This window comes from Amphiura filiformis, chromosome 20 (genome assembly GCF_039555335.1).
Source record: "Amphiura filiformis chromosome 20, Afil_fr2py, whole genome shotgun sequence".
In the NCBI taxonomy this organism is placed as follows: domain Eukaryota; kingdom Metazoa; phylum Echinodermata; class Ophiuroidea; order Amphilepidida; family Amphiuridae; genus Amphiura; species Amphiura filiformis.
The window spans coordinates 2,427,981-2,449,148 of record NC_092647.1 but is presented as its reverse complement, the minus strand read 5'-3'; the positions used below and the strand labels follow the sequence as shown (position 1 = coordinate 2,449,148).

At 36.3% G+C, this 21,168-nt stretch overlaps 1 protein-coding gene across 1 annotated transcript in view; it reads right to left on the bottom strand.

Annotated features, from left to right (window-relative positions):
* The window catches only part of LOC140142726 (tropomodulin-2-like), a 56,159-nt gene that overhangs the window by 3,407 nt on the left and 31,584 nt on the right, over positions 1–21,168 (bottom strand). Inside the window, 6 exon segments of the mRNA XM_072164722.1 lie at positions 213–357; positions 6,863–7,006; positions 8,742–8,849; positions 10,654–10,784; positions 14,984–14,998; positions 18,219–18,311. Coding sequence (XP_072020823.1) covers positions 213–357; positions 6,863–7,006; positions 8,742–8,849; positions 10,654–10,784; positions 14,984–14,998; positions 18,219–18,311 — 636 coding nt within the window.

Genomic DNA, 21,168 nt, shown 5'->3' with positions numbered 1-21,168 from the left:
GAAATTACAACACAGTGGCCTAGTTTGTTGCGATGTGATACATCCTATTTTTCGCAACTCATAAATTCAATTTCTGAATCAGCTAAAATTTTGAAAATAAGCTTTTTTTATGGATATCTATTAATTTGCACCCTAAAAAGAGGATACTAGAATCACAAAATGCCCCTTTAAGTGCATTAAGCAATTCATTCATTCCATGATTTCAAACTCACCTTGTTCATTGTTTCTCATGACTGCATCATGCGCCCTCGTTCTTGGGTTAGCGTGATCAAACGACAAGCCAAATTTCAGCACCGATGAGTTATTTTCCAAGATTTTAGCAATTTCTGTTTCTACCTGCTGGCCAAGCATTCCTCTCTGTACCAAAATAAAAAAAAATTTTAAAAAAAAATTGTTAAAACTTTTTATTTATAATCTCTACGGACATTGTATAAGTGAATTTTGGCACTTATACATACTTACATGTACCATATGTGGCAAATGACATCTTTCCACTATTCTGATATAAGGAAATGGTAACAAATTCTAATCAAAGTCACTCATGGTCCCTGCTAAAATGAAACTATCATTTTTCTATCAAAACATTCAAAACTGACCTGATCATATTTTTATGATCTACCAATCCATATTTATCTGTTGCAGCTCCAGTAACACACATGCATTTCCCTGGGTAAGATATGTTCACTGGAGGAATGAATGGGCTATTCCATTTAATATCCTCACTACACCTGTGGAAGACTTTGGAAATATCTACCACAGGGGAAGTATGAATTACAAATGGAATGAACACATTAGCAGCTCCATTTGAAACATGCCCTCCATCTGTAAAAGATTCAGGATGAATCTTTCTCAGAGGGTGTATGAAATTCCAATGGAGCTGTCTAATGTGTTCATTCCATTTGAAATTCATACTTCCCCTGTGGAATATATTAAATGGAATAGCCCAATGTTTTGATAAAACCACACCGATTTTTTGAATAAAAATGCAAATACCTATCCGTCAATAAAGTGTTATGTGTAATCCGATTATCACTATGCCAACTGAATCACGCCTTTTGGTTTTGCACCACTATCGAAATGATCGCAACACAAAGTCTATGACATGTACTATCAGTTCCAAAAGGTGTGTGATCCCGTTACCAGGGAGTTAAGTAACCACTTCGCTGTCGAAATTACAGTGCAGCCATGGAGCCAAGGAAATGAAGGAGGTGTCACTGGAGCTGAACAGATAATAGGGCTTTAAACTCATGAAAACTAAACCAACTCTACATGCATCATATAATAGGGAAAATATGATACAAATGTAGAAAGTTTTTTAAAAACGAAATCACCCTATGAGATTCAAAACAAACAATACTTGTTGGTCTTTCATGAAATTAAACAGCCTAGACTTTCATCCAAAGATAGGAGGCTGGCTACTCAGTTAAAATAAGAAGTCAACCATTTTAGAATTGATTTTTGAGTATTTTGTCATATGCGACAGTATTAAAAAGAACCACCAAATAAAAGCCCATTTTGTTCCTTTCAATTAGAGTCTCTGTTTTACTTACGTCACATTGTTAAGAGTTAATTATTACAAAGGACTATGGGTAGCACTACTCATAGTCACAAATCATAACGATGGCATGTTATTGTAAATGTATATATTAGTCAAATAGCCCAAGAATGATTATAACCAACATCCCATAATGCAATTCTATTATTGCTCTTAGCACTTAATGTAACATTGTTATTATGAACAAAACAAAATAGTTAAGTTGTAATTCAAACCAAAATTGTATGACTTTAATTGGCAACTGAAACTGAAAGGTATGCCACATATATGTAATTAAAAGGATTGAAATGCCCGATTGGTGAAGTGCAGTGGTAATTTAAACCATTAAAAAATGTTTCAGTCACATTATCAGCGATGCCTCCCATTATGCCAGAGTGCACTCTTCATAAAACAAAAACTTGTTGTTATTGTTAAAAAGGAACAGTTGATTTTGTTGTTGCTGTACATGCACAAATGTTCCAGATATATCCACATGCTTGTCAATGGGCTAGCTCAATGGCACAACTTGGCAATCAAGTTTTTTGCTGCAGTTGAATTCAAGTGTAGTACACACTATTGGATCCATGGTTAACATCATTCTTAGTTCAAAAGCTACTGTAACTAGTTGGATTTGATTCTTTCCTTCCCTTAATCTCCCATCATTATGATCAGGGAGTGGCTTTTAGGGCTCAAGTCTCCAATTCTTTCTACAAAATCAGCCTATTTTGAACTATTCTGGGAGACCAACAGCCCTTAACCTGACACCCAAGGCACTTCTCTGCCAACAGACCATACACAACTTATAGTCACACACCATGGAATCGTGCCAAGTCCTGGCTACTCATGGTTAGTGGATACCACAGAAATAAAGGAGAAGAATCAGGACTCCTTAATACCACCCTGTAAATTGGCGCTGTCAGCTATTCACCCATTGCATAGTTCCGCCATGTACGAGGAGAGCCTTGATCTGGCAGCATGCATGAATGGGAATTGAACCAGTCATATAACATTGCGTAAAGTTATGTAATTCTTCCTTTCATGTCATGCCAGTTCGCGGCTCTCCTTGCATCATGGCGGAAAAGTACAATAGGCGAATGGAGGAAAACTTTAGGTAGGTGAGAAATTGCTAACAGGAGTACGCAGAAACAAACAAAAACAAATTCTGCATCAAATACGATAAACAGGCGTTTGTACTTCTGCAATGAGTACAATAAGTGCATTGCGCTGCAATCAGTGCATCTCACCAAGCAGCAAATTAAAATGTGCCGGTTAGTTCTGAATGCATTACACAAATACCCAAAAATTTTCCACTATATGCCTGAATAACGATGGCGGCCCTGAATTCCCTTCTCCAATTCTGTGGTGGTTACAGTTGTGAAGTCTGTACCATAGAATGAAAGGGGAGAATACTTGTCCTACTAGCAATGGCGTATCAGCAGCCATGTTCACCAAAAAATGCATGTTATTCCAAAATGCATTAATATCATATGTTAATCATGTATAAAAACAACTTAAAAAGCCAGCATCATATAATTAAAGACAGAGATAAATGCAATTTATCGCGTCTGATGTCACTGTCAATTACGATCCTTGATTGGTTTACACAGGTTAATCAGCGCGTAAAAGGAAGACCGATCTATCTGGTGCTGATTGGAGAAAAGGAATAGCAGCAAATGGCGAAAAAGTCCGTACTTTTACAAGGCAAAAAGCAGCTTTTCTAGGCATTGTGGACATGGTGTATTCACCAAAGAAAGTTTCCAACTATAAATACCTAACTTTTGAGATGGTTTGCATGTCGAAAGGTGCAAAATTAACAATAAGACGCCCGGTTATAAATCCGCGTTCAGCAAGTCATCATCACGACACTTGTAAACAAACCGTGCTCGAGTTTGATTGACAGGTGACGTCAGACGCGATAAATTGTCTTTATCTTTGTCTTTCATTATAGTGCAAGTCACTGTTAGCATGATTGAAGATGCATAAATTTGAATATTTAATTCTACCTTGCTCTTATCCTAGCCCAGTCCAACCACGATTTCACATACAAACGAACGAGACAAACGAGCGAGGTCGGAAAGTTGTTTGGTTGGTGATTTTTGTTAATCCACCATATAAAACAACATTGAAGAACAACAATATTAGGTCTTAATCCTAAACGCTACAGACAAAGAGTGTTAATGTGTAGGGGTGTATATGTTGGTTTTACAATAGGTGCAAGGACTACTCTTAACATGTCAGTGTGTATACACAGGGTGTCTCTGAAAGCACTGTATCGTCGGGAACTGAAATTTGTGGGTACTTTAAGGCATAAACCAAACAAAACTAAATAACCTATGTGGTTGAAGATTATATCAGCTATCACACACTTTTTGAATCATTTTCAATCCGTTCCACAGAGTCATATATCTATCAATGATTAGACGCCTCATGCGTTGATGATGCGCAGTGATTAACACTCCGAATACAGATCATCAGTTGATATTTGAATCTGTGGAAAGGTTTGAAAATGAGGGAATTTCGTAAAATTCTTATATTTTAGGAACGGTATGATCAATTGTCAAAATTCAAAAGTATATGATAGCTGATTTTTTTCCTCAACCACATCAGTTATTTAGTTATGTTTAGGTGTGGTATTAAAATACCCAAAAAATTAAGTTTCCGACAATTCAGTTCTTTTTTAAGGACACCTTATGTAAGTTTTACTATTACGTATAAGGCACTATAAAGAACACCAGTGTTCCTATATATGTCCTATACAAGGACCTTGTACTTGTCTAAGGAAGTAATATTCTGTAACATAAATCCTGGGTTATATATCTAGGTATTACCACTGTAATGTTATCAAATGCTCTTGTTATTCCCCACTTTGATTATGGCAGCATGGTCTGGTCAAATTTTAGTGTAGAGTACCATAATAGGCTTCAGGTACTTCATAATAATTTAGCTAGAATAATTCTCTCAGCAGATATAAGGACACCAACTAATGATTTAATGAATACATTGCAGTGGGTTAAACTTGATCAAAGATGGCATAATACTCTATTAATGACTGTTTTCAAATGTTTAAAGAACGAATATCCATCATACTTATCTTCTCAATTTGATTTTGTTCATGATAACCATAATCATATAACTAGAAATCATACTTCTAATACATTGATTGTTCCAAAATTTAAATCAAATTCAGGTCAACGTACTTTTCACGTCAGGGCAGCCTATGCATGGAATTCTTTGCCACCGACAGTAAGAGCGCAGATGGAAAATATGACTTTAGGCCAATTTCAGTCAAAAATTAAAGAAATTTAGGCCTGTCTTTATCTACATTTTGTTCATTTGCTTGCTTATTTTTTGTATAAATATAATTATTGTATTTCTGTATTTTGAATCATGGTATTTATAATTTTCTTGTATTTGATGATACCATTATACTTATTTGTAATACTAGTATATTATGTATGCTATTTTTTGTAAATATTGCGTATCGTAATATATTTTGTTGCTATAACATGTATACAATGAGGGCCTGCTTGAAAAGCAGTGCTTGTCACTGAAGCAGTATTACCCTCAATAAAGAAAGAATAAATAATAATAATAATAATATCATATACACTCAGGGCCAAGGACAGTTGAACAGTCTTTCTGATAGAATATTGTCCTTTTGGTGTCCTTGGAAAGGCGGTTATTTGAGGACACAAGGACCTCGTTCATGATGAGGACCTAGCCAGTAGCAAGGAGTCCTTAAAAACACCTAAGTTCTATGAAAACATTGTAAATGATGGTCCTATATCCTAAAATCCCCTCTATTTATCATCCTCTGTACTTCTCAGTACTTTGTTGGTATTAATACTCATTTTGTGAAGCTTAGGACTTCATAATATGTCATAATTTTTCAGATCCTCAGAAACATGCATCATATTTACCTGTGGGGTGCTAATGAGAGTGTGAATGTTTGTATGCAGTTTCAGATGTGCGTGAATTGTGGACCTGTTTGCATGCGCATGTATCAATATGTGACTACTTGCATGTAAATATTACAATACTGTAAATAAGGACTGAAAACTGGCATTTGATATTGTGCCATTAGTTCATTTTGATTTTGTTTGACATTTATTGTCGTGAGTATACATACATACAGTGTTCGAATTAAGGGAAAATAAATGGTTGTCCCATGGACAACCAGGTTACAATTTCTGGTTGTCCGTCTAAGTTTGTGGTTGTCCGTACGTACAAAGGTCCGTTTTGGCTACAGATTTATGGTTGTCTGACGGACAACCGAATCAGTATTTTCGGTTGTCCGGCGACTTTTTTAGTTGTCCCGGGCGAACGGACAACCAAAATTTCGAACACTGCATACATACCTACTTCTAAAACCTAACAATGGACTGTGCCAGTTAAAATCCATACACCCCCTATGGAAGACATGACCTTAATCTCATACAAAGGGGGTGCAGACTTCAAATGGAATCACCTATTATTATTTTTATAGGAAACCCCATTTGCATTTCACACTCCCTTTGTAGAAGGTTAAGATTATGTCTTCCGTATGGGGTATGGATTTCAACTAGAATAGCCCAATGGTAAAGAAAGATATGGGTGAACGAACATGTACAAATATGTTAAAACTGTAATAAACAGGTATACACCCTGTATTGACCATTAGGAATCTACCTTAATGATACTAGCAGTTTCTTCCATTTCAACTGTTCTGTTAGACCAACTCTTTGCTAAATCACTCATTTCAAATACATAAAATGTCCTTATTAGTATTTTGTACTCATAAACTTGACAATCTGCAAGCTGTTATCATCGTCAATCCACTGAAACTGCCACACGTGACCAAAACTCATACACAACTGCGCTACAATCATCTTTTACACAACAAACACTTGTTACACTTCGTTGTTATGCAGGAAAAACCTATGTGTCATTGGCCCCTGAACATGTTTAAAGCAAAAGATCTTATGTAACCTGTTGTTTTAAACATGTTCAGGGCCCAAAAGCACATACAAGGTTTTTCCTGCCCAACGACGACTTGCAAAAATAAATAAAACAGAGCCTGTAACTTAAGTGAACTACGAAACATAAAAATGAAAACTCTTATACTCATATCAGACTTGGAGGCATTGCATAATTTTCAAAATAGCCAAGAGCCCTAGCTCGTCTAAGCAGTAGCATGGTTCTTCAAGTCAATCCCATATTACAATGTGCCTCACCAGCCAAGCATAGGGAGCACAGCACATTTACAAACAGCCACGAGCCCCAAAAGGAAACAAGTCTTTATGATCAAAATGAAAATTTGAACTGAACATCTTTCCCCCATGCTCATACCTGATTGGCTAGCCTGAGTTCTTGTACGGTTGAGTTTTCTTTCATAGCCTGCATAATGGTACGGATACCCTCCCCGCTGATGAAGTTGGATTCCACGTTCAGTGACTTTAATGTCTTGTTCTTCTTCAAAGACTCGCACAAAGGCTGTGGTGGAAAAAAGAGAAAAGAAATTTATTGGTCACATTATTTAGTTGTCACAAACAGAAACTTTCAAGAATCATTCCTTGAATCTGACAGTGTCCCTAATTGGTTAATTACATGATATTATCATCTGAGTAACCAATTAGAGTAGAGCTGTTATCTATCTCAGCCATTTCAAGTTTTTAAAATCCCTTTCAGTCCTACTGACTTTTCTTACCCTACTGACTTTTCCTACCATATCTCTGATTGCTCAATCCAAGAAATAGCCCTCTTTGTAACCAATCAAAACAGTTCTTACACTGCCAAGAAATGTGGTTATTGCTGCCAAGTGATTTGATGGGATCAAGCAAAACGGGCTATTTTCACAAGAAAAGCATCTGTTTAAAACTTAAATGAAAATAATATAGTTTCATCTCTACATTTCAGTTTCTCATTAATACTAATATTCTCTAGAACTGCAAATCAAATTTTAACAGGCTATATATTCAGCAGTTACAGCTTAAATTACATGGAAAAAGAGAACACAATTTATTTTATCCTTGCAATGGCTCACTTCGCTTGACATCATCTCATTAATAAACAATAGTGGTCACACAATCCAGTGTCATTTGTTGCTTCATTAACCTACCAATTCATGCCATCTGTGTAACGATAGGCAAGTCACTGAACTCTAACAAAGAATATCCACTTATGTGTTTAAAATGACCACACTCAGCACAGACTAAATGCCATATTGAAGGGCCAACATTATGGCATGCTTTGGGTTCAATCAGAATTAATCGATTTGAACAGATTTTTTGTTCCATACAACTACTTTTGCCACCCAATTGGGTGTTTTTATGCATTTTCAGGTCAAAAGAGATTCATGTTACCTGATCTTCTTTGCTTTAAAAACAAGCAAAATTGGGTTTCAAGAGGAGTTTTAATTTCAACTATTGGGCCCATCACTGTTGCTAGGAGAAAATGAAGTTGTTAACAATAAAGCAAATACGAAACAGATGGGACTAATTTGACCATGAAAAACTGGGTTAATTCCACACTTTTTTGTCAGTCTTGTTTTGCTATGTGTCAATTTTAACGCTATAAACAGATTAAAGCGGTAAATTTGATTGCACTCATTAATTTTGACAGCTGCATGCAGTGTCTTTATTCAGTTGCCACTTTGGTACAGAGGCCATCAAATAATTCTACCTAAAACAAGTGTCAGGGATGTAATTAAGTAGCTGTTGAAAATAACCCTGAAATGCTGCAAGCGAAGCGAGCAAGATGAATGCTTGATCGGAGCATCTTTTTAATTTTTTTTTAAAATTTTAAATTGCAATAGCTTCCTCTTCTGAAAATTCTGAAAGAATGCATTCACAAAGTGAATTATGTCAATATGTCGACAGAACTTCTTCCATGGCGACATAAAAGTTCAGTGCTCAGGAAGAAATGGCCCAGTAAAACTTTGTCAGGCAAGCTCATTTTCACTCAATATATTGGCCACTTCCAATGTATTTCCAACAAAATGCAATGCCAAATCTTATCTTTTACTTTTAATATTTGGCCAAATTTTCTTGTTATTTGCCTTCAGGGTCATACTTTTGGTAGCATTTTGTCTTGTTTTTGGGTGTAGGTTTACACTTGATCACTATATGCGATCGCTATGAAGACGGCCATCTAGAATTTTGCCGATGGTGTTTCTAGATAATTTTAGCTTTGACTTCAGTCTCTCACCCAAATCAACTTGTCCGCTTACCTTTGTAATGGAATCATTGCTGCGAGTACTCGCCATACTCAATGACTTCAAATTAGAGTTACCTCCCATGGCTTCACAGATATCAACTAGAGTTGTGTGTGGTATATTCTATTCAAATCAAAGACACACATTTATAAAGAAAATTGAATTATTAAAGACATATTGCAAGACATTGATGTGTTTCCATACAGGGTGTACCAAAATGATTGGTACCTGTCAATTTTGATGTGTTTAAAATTGAAAAGCCTGCCTCTTCAAAAGACAACATTGGATACCCTTGAAATGTCAAGAATTATAGTTAATGACTTGCTTTACAATTATTCTACAAATTATTTGGATCTTAGGCCCAAAAAAAGGTTTGTCTAAAAGCTTGCGTGCACGTTTGTAACATCGCGCGATTTGAAAAAAAAAAAAAAAGAAATGCAGAATTTTTTTTTATTAAATTTTTTTTTCTTTCATTTTTTCCAGAAAAATTTGGCAAAAATCAGTTTTTTTTTCTCAAAATACCATAAAAATCCATCTAGTCCGGAGGGTCGCTAGTCCAAAGGTTCTCTAGTCCAAAGGGTCGCTAGTTTGAAAACCAAATTAAGTTTGCTAATCCGAAGGTTCTCTAGTCCAAATATAGAATAAGGTTAGTGTTAGTGTTAGGGTTTAAGGTTAGGGTTATGGTTGGGGTTAGGGTTAGGGAGCCTTATTCTTTATTCGGACTAGAGTACCTTATTTATTATTCGGACTAGAGAACCCAATACCGTATTGTTTGTAATAATCGCTCCCCCTCTAATAAACGCCCCCCTCCAATGTTTCTGTGAAAAATTAACAAAAATGCGAACATTTCCATGACATATCGTGTAGGTAAGCTTAAAAACTTGCATCAGTCATGTCAGTCACGATCGCTAAATTGAATGGACAAAACCTATTATGACTCAACTCCCATCCATTTCATTGCCTAATTATGTTAGAATTTCACTAATTCCATGCACTTACAGGTGTAATTTTGTTGTATTCCGCCATCATGTATAGTGTAAATCCCTCCTTTTAAAAATACAACGCCCCCGGGGCGTTTATTACAAACAATATGGTATTCAGACTAGCGAACTTTTTTCAGAATTCGGACTAGCGAATGGTAAATTAAGTGTTCGGAATAGCGAAGGAGTTTTCAGACTAGAGAGTTGACACCCTTAGGGTTAGGGCAAGGGGCATTTATTCCAGACACATGAATTTGAGCTACAAAAAAGCTGAAAATCTGATAAAAAGCTGAAAAGTTTCAGATCTGTGCCTGTGTTCACACTCCGCAATGCCCAACTCTCTTTCGAGGTGTTGTTGGGGCCAGACTTCGAAGAAAAAAATTGCGTGGAAAAAGTAAGTTATGGTTCAAGCCTGTTGCAGACTTGAAACTGAATTAAAAAAAAAAAGCTGAAAAGAGTGTGGACTTAGAATGAAATAGCTCAAATTATGCTGAAAAAAAACATATAAATTTGAGCAACAAAAAGGCTGAAAATCTGATAAAAAGCTGTGCCTGTGTTCACACTCTGTAATGCCCAACTCTCTTTCGAGGTGTTGTTGGGGGGCCAGACTTCGAAGTATAATGCGGCATGGGGGTTGTGCCACACCTGCACAGGGACTCCCAGCATAAGCTACAGACTGATACACCTTGGTGGAGAGAGGCTACAATGATTAAGGGCCTACCCTAAGTGCAAAACATGATGGCACCAGGTTCAACACTTGCAACCGCATGAGACAAAGCCCATACCGTTGATCCACCAAGTCTTGCGTATACTCACCATAATGCAATTTGGAATTAAATCAAAATTCTGGACTTACTATTTTTAGCAAGTCCAGTATTTTGATTCAATTACAAATGTTATGTTAAAACAACTGGATGACTGAGAACATTCATCAACTTGTTACTCACCCTAATATTGTTAAGATTGAGTTCAGTAAGTGATGGGTCGTTATCTTTGAGTTTCTTCAGAGCGTCATCTACATCTGTGTCATTCTCTGCTTCACGCGCCAACAACTTTGGCGGTGTGAACTTCGCAACACCTGATGGAAAACATACATTTTGTTATCAAATTTATTGCAAACTCACTAATATGTACTCATGCTTTATGTGGTATTCCAGTTTTTGCAGCACCTTATTTGAACATTTGCATGAAAAATTTCTGTATACCGTTATATATATAAAGAAATAAAAAGGCGAAAGCGGGCAATTAGCTTGGATTTGCATTTCGAAACCGGCCACATAAATTTGCATAAATTATTTATATTTTAAAATATCCTGATTCCACATGCAGTTCAGCAATATCTTGTTCACAAGAATATTGATACCATTTTCTTAGTTCCAAAATATTTTATTGTTTTAGAATTATATTTTTTTCTCTGGCAACTTGAATTTTCTTTTAATACCTGTCATCCACATTATAAAAAATAATAGAAACTGGAAAATGAAAATTACACACAGCATTAACAAAGATTATGATGCCTCTTTTTTTATCCACCTTACTGTCATTAGTTCACCTTACATGTAATTCACCCAGTGAAATGATGTGATATTCCCGGGTGATATTCCTAAAATATTGTACAATTGTGCAAGTTCCTAGGATCTAAATGTTCATCACTGAACAAGTGTACGAAGCTACATGTATTAGTAACTTAAGTTTACATAGAAGAGTGAGTGCTTCCACACTTGAAGAGTGAGTGCTTCCACACTTTCAACTTGTCTTGTATGATGAATGCATTGATTTAGGTGATATGTGGAGGGGCATTGCTGTTGGGTGGTATTGAAGTATATGTGCCTGCCTTTTGCTGTGCATTGGTGGAAGAGTGATTTGATATGCACTGGAGTGATTTGATATGAAAATTTTGCAATGCATACACATGCTTTTTGTAAACAATGATCCTTAATTATGCATATAACAGATAATTGGTAAACAATGATCCTTAATTATGCATATAACAGATAATTGGTGAATCTTTAAACAATAATATCTCCAATTTGGAGAAATCAGCTATATCAACAAATAGTAGGCAGGCACATCACGCACATTTTTCAAAATGCTCTTCAACCCCCAACAGCGAACTTGTTGAAATTCTAGCAATTATAAGAATCCTATCGTAATTGGTACTGTCGTACTTTATGACAACATTTGGCACCTGTGTACGTAACACTGCCAGATTCCTATTGCGGCTGCCTACACAGGTACATCATTGCCAGGGTACATGGTGGGTACTATGTAGTTCCAGGGGAGTACCACTGCTGATGCAGTCATGTGCAGTAGCAGCATTACAGGTACTCTGTGTGTACCCTTGGCAGCAGGTACCTGTGCATGTGGCTGCAATATGAATCTTGTAGTGTGCTTCACTAAATTGAATTTTACGCTTAAAACTTTGAATGCAAATTACTGCAGAATTTGTACACTTAAGTTTATTGCTACCTCTTTAAACTTAAAGCATATTTTGTTGGCATGTTTATAGCATACAAACAGAGCAAATTACAAACAGGTCACAGGACAACATTTGCAAAATAGATGGACAACACTCATGGAGTCATCGCAAATGTGATGCACTTGTTGCGGTTGTCATTTTTAAAAAGCGCGAGCGGCAAAGTAGCTTGGCATTGTTGTCTTTCAGAAATAAAAGTAGTGTGTGTTTGTTAGGAAGCAAATATATGATATTGGCTTTTTATGATGCACTTGTTGCTATTGTCGTTTTTAAAAAGCGCGAAATAGCTTTTCATTTTTTGTCTTTAAGAAATCAAAAGTAGTGTGTGTGTGTTAATTGTTAGGAAGCAAATATATGATATTGGCTTTTTTTGCTTTTTGAATGTGTGCTACAGTAGCTACAAAAAATAATTGCTAATATGCAACCTGCTACCACGAAATGAGCTTTAAGTTGCAAGTTGGTAGTTTCGAGACACCCTGGCTGCTGAGTTGATGATGTTCCTTGTTTGCGGTACACCTGTACAAACCAGTAGTATGTCCTACGTGAATGGCCCGTTGTGTCCCCATTCACAAACAACATACAGTCATACTATTGGCTTGAACAGGTGCGTGTGAAACAAAGAACACCAACGCAGCAATCTTGAAACTGCAACTTGCGACTTCACTCTCATTTCGTGGTAATAGGTCACATATGATAGGAGTTAATGATTTGGATTAAATACAAAACCTGTTTCCCATGGTCCTCCATGATGTCACAAATGTCTCCCCACATAAATGATCTCTACACAAATTTCCTTTGATAATATAGACCTTTTTTCCAGACATCACTGATCAATCGATATTGGGTCCAGCATTTCCCCTTGCCTAAATGCAAAATAATGCGCAGACTTGTGAGCTCAGTCTTGACTGAGGCACTGCATCCTGCATCCTACAATGCACATCAGGTCCATCATTTAACAGTAAATGCCAGTGATAATAAAAAACTCAAAGACTGATAGTCAAATAGCGTCATTTTTTATTTCTTTTGTATTTCGTGGTATCAAAACAATACGGTACAAGTCTCAACTATAGCGTTGCCTAAGCCGACGTGAAATTATACCAAAATTGCGGTGAAAACAAACAGAACACAGACAATATTTTCGGTCTAACAATTCAAAAACAAGCGGCTTGCACATTATTGTTCTTTCCTCTGACCCAATATATCGATGAAGTGATGTCACAGAAAAAAGGTCTATAGAAAACTTTGTCTGTAAACCACAATTTTTCAGCAGCAACTTGAATCTTACCCAGTCCCCCAATCTTTATCACATGACCAAATATGGAATAAATCCCACATTTTAGAAGATGAACAAGAGCCATGTCATTGCAATTTTACAGCTTTCACTGGGGCCAACTTCACAAAGAGCTGCAACACATTTACTGCACAGTTAATATGGCTCTGAACAGATTGCAAGTTTTGTGTTGCATCCAGAGCCTTGGAAGAGGTTTCAGGTCTTTGTGAAATTACCACAGTTTAATATGTTTTTTTACCTACATCAAACTGAATGGAAATGATTTTAGAATAAAGCTGAATTTTTTTACCAAGTTGCTATATATAATTGTAGACCGAATTAAAAAGACTAGTTTGCGCATGATGTTCTGTCAACCAGACCAAAAATGCTGTACTGCACAGGTTAGCAACCAATCACACCGCGCCTTTGCCCTGACGTCTGACGCAAACTAGTCTTTTTAATTTGGTCTTCGATTATAGTATACTTGGCGTTTGACTTCTTTTTTTTTGCCAGGCTGATATAGCATGCTTATGCTCAGCTTATTATTGTTAATATCGCTTTTGTTACATACAATATACATCCTTATGATCAGGATGAATATTGGCTTTGCCTCAGGATCGTAGCCAGGATTTATAAATTGCCTGTCATGTTGTAGGAAAAAATTGTTTTCTACAATACAATGTATGTGTTCTAAATCGATATGAACTCTATACCATTTTTCACCCTGATGTGGCAGTGACGTCAGTGCTCATTTCATTAGGCACAGCCTCAAAATTGCTAGCGTTCGCTCACTGGTGTACACATGCACATGCTTCAAGATGCCGCATAGCATTCAGCTGCTTCAACGCGTTGACATCACTGCCTCAAGAGGGTGAAAAATGGTATAGAGATGAGTTGACTAATAAATTGTTCGGGGTCCAGGGCCTGCATTACAGTCGCTGGTAGGATCTTTTGTTTTTTATAGGTTGCATTGTTTTCATTAAGTTACATACTTTGATCAGCTGGTAATAGGCGAGAATTATTCAGTGTTTGTTACTGCGCGAGTCAATAAAGTCCCAACTTACGCCCCCGTAAATTCACAAAAGCGCATGTCAGTAATGCAATACGCAAAGCACAGTTCGCGTAAACGCTTCGCCCAGCTGTGTGTACGCCGTTCTATATCAATCCACCATGTTATGAGTCCCACCTATTACTAACTGTTCAGAGTATAGTTTGTGCATTTAGGCTATTTCAGTTGAATTCCATAATCCATCCTATGGAAGACACAATCTTCCACGCACTCATGTGAATTTTAAATGGGGCTACCTGAATGGGCAACTCCATTTAAAATTGGGGGTTGTATCATGGATTTCAACTGGCATATCCCATTATTGTTAGAAGGCAAATATGATACTGGTTGTTTTGCTCAGAGCTTTTAGAAGGCAGATGGGGAGGGTCTTTCCTCCCCTCATTTTTGTTATTAAAGCTAATGGATTAATTGTGCAGTTGATAGATCTTACTATCATGATGGCAAGAATAATTTAGTACTCACTTCGTAGGTTGGATTCTATATATGTTTGGAAGGAATAACAACATGTTGATAAAAAGGAAATCATTAATTTGAAGATTTGATAATACTTAGTACTTGTCTATTGTGATTCTAGTGAATTAAAGAGGAAGCCCCACCAGAGCAGTTCTTCTGGGGTGAACCAAACCTGCCTGGTTATCAAATAAATCAGTGACTTGTCATCTCTGAATTTGACAGGTGCTAATTGATGCAATAACATTCAAACATCAATTAGCACCTGTCAAATTCGGAGATAACCTTGTCACTGATAAATTTGATAACCAGGCTTTTGGTGGGGCTTCCTCTTTAAACCCATTCAAGTTGGTGCCATGTACAAAGCTGGGGTTATCCTTTGCGTAAAACTGCACAGAATTAGCCGATCATGACGGAGCATCTTCCATTAAAGAATTATACAGCTTTATTCCGTAAGCTGCTTAATTCCTCAATGGAGTCTTTATACTAGTCTAACTCATGAATACACCAAAGATACACCCAAAACTGGCAACTGTCTCTTGAAATGATGGGTGAATGGGTGTTGCCAGGTAAGGCAGTGACCTTCAAATGCATCATTCAAATGTACATGAACCTACCATCTTAAAACACTGTTCTTGTCATCAGGTAGATCACTTTGATTAACTTTCAGTGCATTTTTTCTCTCAGTCTCAATAACAGTCACATATGTCAGATCACTTACCTGTATTTAAAGGCATTGCTTTCTGTCTCTTCATTTGTGGAAGAGACTACCTAACAGCCGGGGGAGGGAAATTACTCAATTGCGAAATGAAAATTTTATATGCACAGTGATTTTCATCACTTGTTCCACTGCACTTTTGCGTTCTTTGATTCTTGTTAGTCCCTGTTGATTTGGCAGAGATTAAACTGTGGGGACTTTGGAATTGGTCATTTTTGGCCATCAAACCTTCATGTATCGTGTCTACATTTATTGTTTCTTGTCCCACTCTGTCTTTTACTTGTTTCCCACATCAAGTTTGTATACCTTGCTATTTCTTTTAAATTGTTTACATCAGACTATAATATGTGTTTGCATATTCAAGGTATCCTGTTGTATTATTTATTGATCCTTTATGTGTTTTGTGTCCTCCACTGTTGGATTCACCATTTATACCTACTTTGATTTTTATTGGAAATATTAAGCTCTTCAAAATAATGCTAAATGACAAGTGGCTATTAAATTTGACAACTTATTTTCTAAAATCCAGAGACTTTGTCATAATATTTCCAAATTATTCTGACATGCTTAATAAATTACCTATTGACGTGAACAGTCAAAGCAGTTTATAATGAAAATAGAAAGCATCATCAATCTCGGAGGCTTTGATGCTTCAACTAATTGGGCTATTCCAGTTGAAATCCATACACCCCCTATGGAAAACATGATCTTAATCTCCCATACAAGGAGTGTGAATTTCAAATGAGGCTACCCAAATGGGTGACTATATTTGAAATCAACATCTCTTGTGTGGGAGATTAAGATCATGCCTTCCATAGGGGGTGTATGTTTTTCAACTGGAACAGCCTAATTCTGCATCAAGATGCAAATCTGATCTGATACCTTTGAACTGTTTTATTATCTACATGGGCCAGTGCCCAATCTCCAAGACAGAGAAATCTTTTAATCCATGAATGTACATAATGATCATGTCCACTTACTGAGAACTTGCATTCGGTTTCAGAGTTAAATACATTGTATGCTCAAGGTTGCCAAAAGATTTCAGCCCGAATCACGGGTCAAATAATCGAAAAGTCACCCAATTTTTCTCTTCACCATTGGTTTCTATGGGGCAGGAAACTACCGGAAGTCGCGGGAGCCAATGTTGAAAAGTCGCCCAAATTTTTTCTTAACCATTGGTTTCTATGGGACAGGAAATTGTCAAAAGTTGCGGGAAAAATCTTCAAAAGTCGCCCAATTAGGCTACCAAATCGCGGGTTTGGCAACCCTGTGTATGCTTGAGGCACAGATAATCACATGTTGAACTATCTGTCTGTAATTAAGATGCTTCTTCTATATACAGGGTTGCCAGACCCACAATTTGGTAGCCCAATTGGGCGACTTTTGACAATTTTCCTCACAACTTTTGATCATTTCCTGTCCCATAGAAACTAATGGTTAAGCAAAAAATTGGGTGACTATTCACCATTCACTCCCGCAACTTCCCGTAGTTTCCTGTCTCTTAGAAACTAATGGTTAAAAGAAAAATTGGGTGACTTTTCAAGTATTTGATTCGGACCAAAATGTTTTTGCAACCCTGGCATTTTTCTGGATGAAAACACAATGACCACACAATGACAGTCAATGACCTGATTAACAAGCCATTTTTGATCCTCTTTTGCATTCAGGTAATATCTCTGAGAGTTTTCTTACTTGTCTGAGCATTTGTGCATCCCCCATAATGCATCATTGCTGGATTGAAATCACATCATGTAATGTCACTGCCTATGCACATCTCTCATCTAATGTCCTGCAAACATGCTCAGTAGTATTTTTGCCATAGTTTCAATTAATCTTCTCGGAATATCCCATAAGCTATTGCGGGTAGACCCCAGATCTCATCATTTTATATCACTCCGATGTGCACATTGTTTAGTGAACACAGCTTCGAAGTGCGCAATAACAATGCGCGCATCGGCATGATGACATCCGAGGTCTACCTGCAAAGGCTTATGGGATTTACCGTAAAGGTGAATCCAATATGATGCATCATTGAATATGTGCAAATTATCAATAACTAGAGAGCAAGAACTTCACTATTCTAAAAGATTCCTCATTCTCCCTTAATAAAGCACCTATGTACTACATAATTCTTACTTATGTATATCATTAACTGGATGGTACAGCCTATGTCCTTAAGACAAAAGCAGAATGTTGGTATGCATGCAATTGTGTACTGTACCATATTTGATCAAAACTGACTCTAAGAGTAAATTAATATTTCTATTTGACTATGTTTGTGCAAGAAAGTTACATTCCCAATAAATATCTTCTAAATTGATTTAAGTGACAGGTTAAATCAGAAACTTGTCAGACGTGGCTCACAAATCAACAGCGTTAAAGAGTTGTAAGATGCTTACTCAAAAATCACTACCCTCCAACTGACACTGAAGCAGCGCTACAAATTATCAAACACAGATACTATTGACAATACAGCTTTCTTGCACAGACATGATGGAATGCCCTACTTCTCAGAAGCCCTGTACTCACCCATAAACTTTCCCTTCTCGTCTGTAAGTTTTTCATTTCTCAGTGATGCCATGTACTGCTCCTGGTTCAACATGCTATGGAGACCCAGGACGCCTGAAAATCAACACACGCGACCATGGTTCATTTATGGATATGTTTGATTGGTTGATGATGATGATGATGATTAGTTTGTGTTACTTTTAGTTTAAGTGGAAACTACGCATCCTTCCAACAAAAATATAATGCGCACCAAATCATGCATATGGTTGCACACACATCTATACTGTATTCACCCACATCCACCCCCTCCTTCCCGGGGGAGGGGGAACTTGTATTTCGAGTTGTATATCACCGGCGTACAAGAAACAAGTAAAAAGGGCCTTTTTTCATGCCTGGGTGCATAGTATCTCACTTTACATGTAAGGGTATTAAAAACAGCAAAAATGAGGGAAAGGGTAGCTTAAGGGTGGTCTTAACCCTGGAATTATGGAAACTTTTGGGCTTCATAACTGCTAAATTATTAGTCTAAAGAATATAAAAGTATACATTTTAGACTGGAAATGACTTGCTGAATTCATCTGTGAGGTCCTATTTGGGCCAAAATGCTCATTTTGGAGAAAATCCCAAAAACAGGTTTTTGGCCCAAATTTTTTTAGTGCAACGTAACAAAAAATTGTTAGGCCAAAAAAAATTTTTTTATTAATTTTTAAAAACTAGATAAAAATATCTAGGGACCGTTTTTTTTCATTTTTTTAAATTTTGACCAACTTTGAGAAATTTGCACCAAAAATGGTCAAAAATGCAAAATTTTCAAAAAATCATAAAAAGCCTGGTTTTTACCAAATTTTAAATATTTTTGGTGAAGTTGGTCAAAATTCAAAAAAATGAAAAAATGGTCCCTAGATATTTTTATCTAGTTTTTAAAAATTAATAAAAAAATTTTTTTGGCCAAACATTTTTTTGTTACGTTGCACTGAAAAAGTTGGGCCAAAAACCCGCTTTTTTGGGATTTTCTCAAAAATGAGCATTTTGGCCCAAATTGGACCTCACAGATGAATTCATCAAGTCATTTCCATTCTAAAAATGTACACTTTTATATTCTTTAGACTAATAATTTAGCAGTTATGAGGCCCGAAAGTTTTCATAATTCCAGGGTTCAGACCAACCTTAATCCCACGGATGTTACTTGAAAAGGGTCACAAAGATGCCAACAAAAATCAGTTGAAATGAAGGTAAAAACTCTGGGTGAAATCGTACTTTCATAGGTTTTTCGTTAGGCCGCTAGACTGGTCACTACCAATGACATTAGGTGTGCACTGGTCATCGTAACTCATAATAGTAAAATACTTGCTTATTGGTAGGAAAACAACAGCATAGTACTTGATTTGGGTCCATTTTACACTAATGAAAAATACTTGCTTTGGGTACTTTGAAAACCCCTTGTACGTGGGTGGTATACAACTTGAAATAAAAGCACCCCCACCCCCACCTGGATCCACCTCCACACATATGCACTCCCCACACACATACAAACACATGCACCTTAATCATATTTAACTGCATTCCCATGTTATTAAAAAATTATTTTTAATTTTATGAAATAAAACAAAAGTATAGATTTACAGATTGATAAATATACATTTCGTCGCATAAAATACTAATGTTAAATTTAAAAATATACAAAATGACATTACAAAATGACAAATAAATTTTGATCAATACAGCACGTTCAAACAAACAGCACAATATCAAGCAACATATACATGAAGGCATTGCTGTAATGTTATAAAAATGATGGTAGGTCCTGGTACTGTAAAACAACTTATTTTCGCTCAAACTTAATTTTCACTACTGAAAAAGGTATGCGTTTTTGCAGCAAGACAATTTTCACAATGTATGTCCCAACCCCCGTCCCAACCTCTCCCTACTGTCAATAAAACCATAAATAAGCCGTTAATTTGTGAAATTTGCATGAAAAAATTTGTGAAAAAAAATCTTCGCAAAATTAATTTGTTTTACAGTTAATTTATCTGGGCTATTCCCGTTGAAACCCATACACCCTCTATGGAAAGACAGGACCTTAAATCCCCCACACAGAGAGTGTAGATTTCAAATTGGGTCACCCATTCAGGTAACCCCGTTAGAAATTCACACTCCTTGTGTGGGAGATTAAGGTCATGTCTTCCATAGGGTGTGTGTGTATTTCAACAGGAATGGCGCAATAATGGGCATGCCAGACAGAATATGTTAATGAGTATGGATTTGTGTGTACTTGTGTACAAATCATGGCGTTTATCAGACCGTAATGTTGAATCAGACTGCATGTAATGTTATGTCAAGTATAAATGAATGAAGCAGTGCTTAGAAATAACATTATTTATTATTATAAATTATTTAAAGTAGAACTTGTTTTCAAATAGATCATAAATTCGGAAAAGATTACAAATTTGAATCTTTTTTTAAGAGTTTCTAGTATTAATTTTATGTAAACTGGCCTAAAATGAATGATAGAAACCTCTGACTTATCAAAACAAAATTTACTTCAAAGCTACTATATGTTTTGCCTTGTTTTAAAAGGATGAAAAAGCTAGAGTAAAAGGTGTTACAAAATTTTTGATTGTCTAAATATTTCTTAATTTACTCATTTTTTTAAGTCGACAATTTTATCATCTATTTCACAAACTATTAATAGCACATTCATAAAGGTAGAAATCATAACAAATAACAATGAAATGAAAATATTAATTAATTTCCGTCTGCCCACTTTCCTAAATTAATCAGCCACTATATCGATTGAAAAGGTTAGATACCATGCATCATTGCTATTTGAAATATCTGCTATTTCCTGTCCTTAAAAGTGCTTTTAACTCTTTATAAGCCCACGACACTGAAATACCTGTAAAACCACAGCTAGGCCTATGTCCTTATTTTTTATTATAGCATTTTGATTATTTACAAACATTTGACCCGC